Raw genomic sequence first — 6,225 nt, 5'->3', positions numbered from 1 at the left:
TCGACGACAGTTTTCCGCCTCCCGTCCCTACCGAGCTCATGGAACGTATCGGGCGCGTGCTCTCGCAGCGTACTGTGTCCAGTACGGATACCCTCTACTTCAGCAAGCTGGATATGGCCTCAGGATTCTGGCAGCTAGCTCTCACTCTGACAGCTCTCAATATACTGGGTTTGTTACTGAACAAGGATCCTACCAATTCCGCGCTCTGCCCTTTGGTCTGAAAACGGCCACAGCTGCCTTCCAGAAGTTCTCACAGGGCATCCTCGCAGGTATGAACAACGTCTTAGTCTACGTCGATGATCTCTTAATCTTTTCCATGGGTAATCCTCGTTCACACCTACAGCAGGTGCGTCTCCTACTGGAGCGCCTCCGCCACCACCAGGTCTTCGTTAAACGGAGCAAGTGTGTGTTTCTTCAGACGCAGATCAGTTTTCTCGGATATACTTTGAATGCGCATGGGATTGCACCCGAGGCTAGCAAAGTTGCTGCCATCGAAGATTTTCCGCCTCCTGCATCTGTGAAACAACTTCGCCAATTTTTAGGCCTCGCCAATTTTTATCGGCGTTTCATCAAGAATTTTGCCAACTATGCTGCACCTCTCTCAGATCTGCTGAAAACCAGTCAACGTCGCTTCGTGTGGACTCGGTCTGCTGAGACTGCTTTTGCCGCGCTCAAGACAGCTCTTACGCAGGCTCCAGTCTTGGCTCACTTCCGTTCTGATCGGCTGACCATCCTGTACACAGACGCTAGCGACCTGGCCATTGGAGCCGCGCTTCATCAGATCGATGAAAACAACGAGGAACATCCCGTTGCATTTTATGGCAAGAAACTCTCCTCCGCCGAACGCAATTACTCCACCTATGAGCGTGAGCTTCTTGCTCTCAAGGAAAGTCTCCGTCATTTTTCCTACTACTTGATTGGTCGTCGCTTTCGTGTATGTACCGATCACCACAGCTTGATCAGATTGAACACCCAGTCTGAACTCTCTCCCCGCCTGGCTCGTTGGTTGTCTACCTTCCTTCAGTACGACATGGAGATCCACCACATCCCTGGCGAAACTAACGTCGTTGCTGATGCCCTCAGTCGGATCTCAGGCGACTCGCCTGCTCCATCGTTCGCTCCCCAATCACCCGCTGATCTGACTCAGGCTCATGATCGCGCTATGCGCGCTGAAGACATTGCTCGGGATCTTCTTGTTGGTCTTCATACCGTTCAGATGCTTACGGATTCCTCGTTCGTCTCCCAACTGATGCAAAACTACTCCACCTGTCCTGACTTTCAGGTTTTATACCAACTGGGCAAAGACGGCGAATTGCTCGGCCAACCGGGTTGTCGTCATTTTGAATTTTCGGATGACTTGCTCTACTATGTTGATTCTACCGGCAGGACGAGGATCTGTGTTCCTACCGCTATCCGCGCGGCTGTACTACGCCTTGCACACGATGATGCCGGACATGTTGGTTCTGACAAGACCTACCTCTCACTTGTTGCCAAAGTCTACTGGAATAACATGAAGCGTGATGTCGAAAATTACGTGCATTCCTGCCTCATTTGCCAGGCTGCGAAGAACTACAAACAGAAACCCATCGGTTTGCCCAAGAGTCATGACGTTCCTGCTGACAAATTTGACGTCATCTCCGTCGATCTCCTCAGCGGACTTCCGACTACCTCCCAAGGTCATGATTCTCTCTTCGTCATGTTGGACTCGTTCTCGCAACATGTCACGCTGGCTCCAACTCACAAGTCTGCTACGACCCAGGAACTTGTGGATTTATTTCTCCAATACTTCTATCGCACTCGTGGTCTTCCTGCTGCAATCCTTTCGGATAATGGGCCAAATGTCTCCTCGCATTTTTGGGATACAGTATTTCAGACGCTAGGTGTTCAGGTACGCCACTCTTCCAAGTACTATCCCCAGGCCAATGGTCGCGTTGAACGGATCAATGCCACCATTCTGGATATGCTCCGCACTAAACTCGCTCAGGGTTCATCTGAATGGACAGTCCATCTTCCATTCATTGAGTTTGCCCTCAATCATGCCCCCCGTCGTGAAACAGGGTTATCTGCCTTTCAAGTGGAATACGGCAAGAATCCGCGCTCAGTTATGGATTTGACCCTTGATCAGGTTCTTCCTCAAGCCCGCACGACTGTCGACAACATACGTGCAGGTGAAAACCTTGTGCGAGATACCTTGGCCTCGATCGCCAATCGAGCAGAGACGCGTCTACTTCCTTCTCGCCGCCCGCTTCGATGGCAAGTTGGTGATTTGGTCTGGATCGACGCGCGTTTATTCAATCAGCAGTTTGAAATTCGCAAATTTCGAGATCGATACATTGGTCCTTTCCCTATCACCGAGGTTTGCAACAACAACAATTATCGAGTTGATGTTCGCCAGCGCTTCCCTCGCATGGATCAAGATGTTTTTAATGCCAAGTTCCTACGCCCCCATGTGCGCAGGAACGATCATTTGCAGCAGCCTGTGGTTTCCCAACCTGTACCTGGATTCTACGAAGTGGCTCGCATCATCAATCATCGTCAACGTAATGGTGCGAAGCAATATCTGGTTCGTTGGAAGGGATTTTCCTCCGCCGACGACACTTGGGAACCTGTTGCCCATCTCTCGCGAACACCGGCGCTCCGTCAGTTGCTTCAGCAATATGAACAGCATCGCACGCGTCAAGATGCTTCTGCTTCTTCTCATGGACAGCGGCAGCGGCAGCGTCGTGCGCCTCTCAATTCGGCATTTTACGTGCTGCGCCTGGAGCGTGTCAGAGGAAAAACAGATTTGACAAGCTGAGAAAGCGAAGTTTTCTGAGTCCTGAGCACTCCAAGAAAGCGCAGAGAAGAGCGTGTCAGAGCTCATAGGAACCGAGCCCGAGTCAGACAAAGGCCTATCAGGATGAAAGGACAGTTGGCTGTCTCGTACTCGTGTTCGAAGCTGACTTCTCCTGGATGACCCAGGATACTCTACTCCAGTGTGAAGCTGCTGAAAGGACCCCTGTGGAGGCCTTTGTTGCAGCAACCGTGTACCCGTGGGGGACTTACAAGGTAAACAGAAGGGGTGCGTCTTGTGCAGTACGACCCGTTGGAAGCAGCTTGCTGCCATGCAAGGACGGGGTTCTCTTCCCTGCGAGAGAGCATGGTATCCTCTCGAAGGTCAGAAGGGATGCTTGTCAACTTCCAAGAACAGGACACCCCTCCTTTCTGTAGCCAAGAGACGGCACCCCTGGCTCATTCCTCGAAGCTATAAAAGGATGAAACTCGTCAGAGCTAGGTGGTCCTCTTCCCCTTTCGTGTGTGTGCCACGATTGTTGAGACGTCTTTGTGTGTATCGTCTTGTCTTGTTTTGTGTGTGTGTGTGAAAGAAATAAAAGAGAGTTAGATCTCCTTCTGTTTCACCGCTTTCCCTCTTAGTAGAGAAATCCAACGTGAGTTCTTATTGAACTGCGCTTGAAGGTCCACTCGAGAATCTTCGAGGTGTGACAACGTCCAGTCAACCGCGCGGGAACTCGGGGATACCGAGCGCCCGAAGTGCTCATGGGCATGCAGTGCCAGACCACAGCAGTGGACGTGTGGGCTGCTGGGGTAGTACTGCTTACCCTGCTGTGCCGCACGACACAGTTCCAATGGTTCCAGCATAACGACATAGTCACGGCAACGATGGAGATCTCTTTGTGTACCTTGGAAGTGCACTTGTCTGACTGTCTGAGCAGCTTGCGCATGTACATCAAGAGCATGGATGCTGTGTGGAAGCACAACTATGGGTATACGGGTCAGTACAGAGATAAGATCAGAGATGTTATCGAAGATTTCAAGCTCGACGTTAAGGTAAAATTGTTGTCGTCGGCGTTGTTGTATCAAGAGGATGAGGATGAGGGTGATATGGAGGAGGGAGGCCTGAGGTTGCTAACTTGATGTCATTCAGATTCCACCATTGGAACTGCATCTCAGCTATGCCCGCGGTTTCAAGCAAACATGGCGGACCTTGTCAAGCTCCCTGGGCGCGCATGCGGGATGCAAGGACTGGCGGGAGGTGGATGAGAAACATGCGATCTGGGACTTCCTCAACTGCTGCCTCGACATCGATCCCCGCACGAGGATTACGGCACTGGAGGCTCTGAAGCATCCCTTCCTCATTAGTGCTGTCAAGTAAACCGTCTCTACCCGTAGCTTTCTCCTTCCTCTCCTCTCATGTCCTCCTCGCCCTCCTGCCTTCCTCGCTAGTGGTCTTGAGTAAACAGTCTCTCCTCCGGCATCTCCTCTCGCAGCGATCAGGCATATCAACTAGCCTGGCCTCCCAGGCGTCCATTTCCCTTCCAACCCCTCCCCTCTCCTTCCCCCAGCCTCTCAAACTCCTCACCTCCTCACAAATGACACCGCCATATTACAATAGGTTGGGAGAAGCCTCAAAAAACGCAATCATGGCAAAGCAACAGGAAGTCTCTTGAAATATGTTTCATATTCAACCGACGAAGCATTCAGGTAAAGGAAGCTAGGGCGTCAACACAACAAGGAGAATCGAATTTCCTTTATGTCTTCGAAGGTTGCTTCTCTGATCGGTTCCCTTCATGTTTCCCTTCTTCTGGAAGTGAATAACCAGCACCTATAGCTGATGAGTGCTTTGGTACGCAAGTGCAAATTTCGATGCATACCTTTCACATTCAACCTACTATAGGTGTGATTCTCAGCCAAGAATTGAGCTGTTTGATCTCAGTACTTGCCTGGCACTTTCAGGAGTTAACATTGAGGGGCCATGGTCCTTGACTGCGCTCAGCAGCTGAGCAAACAGTCCCTGAGTACATTGGGAGTAGTGGGATAGGGAAGAGACCGGGGCAAGTGTGAGGTCGTTTACAAGTGTTTTAGATTGATACGAGAAGTTTGCACTACCCCCTACCCCTCAACACGGGCTGGAGGCCGTTGGAAAGATTCAAATCATTTGAATACCTACCCCGAGCCACCTCATGATTATTTAGTCAACTATACACGCCTATTCATATCAAATAGAGGAAGGTTTTGCTCAACATTGCCCTTCTCGTCTTGGATGGCCCGGCAGCCCTGGCAACGAAAAAGGTACATAAATTGACGGAGCAAACATTTTTAGCTCAATTTTCTCTTGCCGCTTTAATTTGACTAAAACTACTATGAGAACCACCCTGGTTGACTGATCCGACAAGGATACGGAACGGCAACGCTATGTCGGTTGACGTTGAGATCCATCGAATCCTTCCCCTTGCCACTGGGCTTCATCAGGATATGATCCATCCGGTGTTCCAGGGAGAACCTCGTCGAGTTCGTAGATACCACAGACATGCTCTCGCTCCTGAACGTCTCCCTCACCCCTGCCTGTTCACCGAGCGTATTCAACGGCACGCAGCTATCCTCCACCGCCGACTCGTAGAACCTTATCCTCGCGGCCAGCGAGAAGAAATCGCCCATGTCGATCTCCTTGCGGTTGGTAGCGATCAGCATGAGCCTGGGCTCCTCCAGCTGCACGAGCTTCTTGTTGAAATTCTCACCGGTCTTACTGCCCCCGTTGACGTCCGACTTCTTGGAGCATGCCTCGCGAAAAAAATTCTTCGCCTGGATATCAACAATATAGTATGAAACGTGAGGAGACAAAAGCTATAATTTTACTCATTTTTATGTTTCTCGACGTCGAGGCCATAATTTCAATGCTTTTTATGGCCGTCGGACAAAATTTCAATGCTTTTTATATTTAATCAAAAAATTCATTTATTCCTCTTTATTTTCCTTACCGAATCCCTATTATATTTTATTCAATTGAAATAATAGCTGCGCATTGGTGCGGATCATCACACAAAATAACCAAAAACAAACGAGCGCACCCACGGAGTGGGCCAGAGCCAAAACATAATATTAATTAAAATTATGAATCCTTCAAGGATCATATAAGTAATAAAAAAATCAATGTGAGGTGAAACCGCAAAATATTAAATACGTTGTTTTTGCGAACCCCCTAAGTAACAAAATAATCTATCCCCGCCGCCACCCTCCGCCCCCTCCGCCTCTACCCCCCGCCTATTTCACATAACGGCTTAATTTTTCTTTTCTTTATTTTTTCCGCTCTATTACATGCTTAATTTATTTGGCGGGGGGGACGGGGGGGAAAACTCCATTTTTCCATAGCTATATATATATGCCACATGCCGGATGGTCTAAATATATTTATCCTCAAAATCACGATTTTTACCCCCGGCCCCCCCG

General features: G+C 49.7%; 3 protein-coding genes across 3 annotated transcripts; 2 read left to right on the top strand and 1 right to left on the bottom strand.

Annotated features, from left to right (window-relative positions):
• Positions 1-142: 142 nt before the first annotated feature.
• Positions 143-2,113, top strand: GUITHDRAFT_44404 (hypothetical protein; the record flags this gene model as incomplete). The annotated part of the gene is made up of 2 exons (XM_005820194.1): positions 143-1,199; positions 1,305-2,113. Coding segments are annotated over 2 exons (1,866 nt in total), but the record flags the coding sequence as incomplete, so codon positions are not given.
• A 1,547-nt stretch (positions 2,114-3,660) lies between these two features.
• On the top strand, positions 3,661-4,153 carry GUITHDRAFT_120534 (hypothetical protein; the record flags this gene model as incomplete). Its single annotated transcript, XM_005820193.1, has 2 exons — positions 3,661-3,828; positions 3,926-4,153. The coding sequence occupies 2 exons, from the start codon at positions 3,661-3,663 to the stop codon at positions 4,151-4,153; spliced, it is 396 nt and encodes a 131-aa protein (XP_005820250.1).
• Positions 4,154-5,139: 986 nt separating this feature from the next.
• On the bottom strand, positions 5,140-5,469 carry GUITHDRAFT_120533 (hypothetical protein; the record flags this gene model as incomplete). Its single annotated transcript, XM_005820192.1, has 1 exon — positions 5,140-5,469. The coding sequence occupies one exon, from the start codon at positions 5,467-5,469 to the stop codon at positions 5,140-5,142; it is 330 nt and encodes a 109-aa protein (XP_005820249.1).
• Positions 5,470-6,225: the final 756 nt, after the last annotated feature.

Source organism: Guillardia theta (assembly GCF_000315625.1).
Source record: "Guillardia theta CCMP2712 unplaced genomic scaffold GUITHscaffold_186, whole genome shotgun sequence".
NCBI classification, from domain to species: Eukaryota; class Cryptophyceae; order Pyrenomonadales; family Geminigeraceae; genus Guillardia; species Guillardia theta.
The sequence above is the reverse complement of the archived record's forward strand: the minus strand, read 5'-3'. Positions and strand labels throughout refer to the sequence as shown.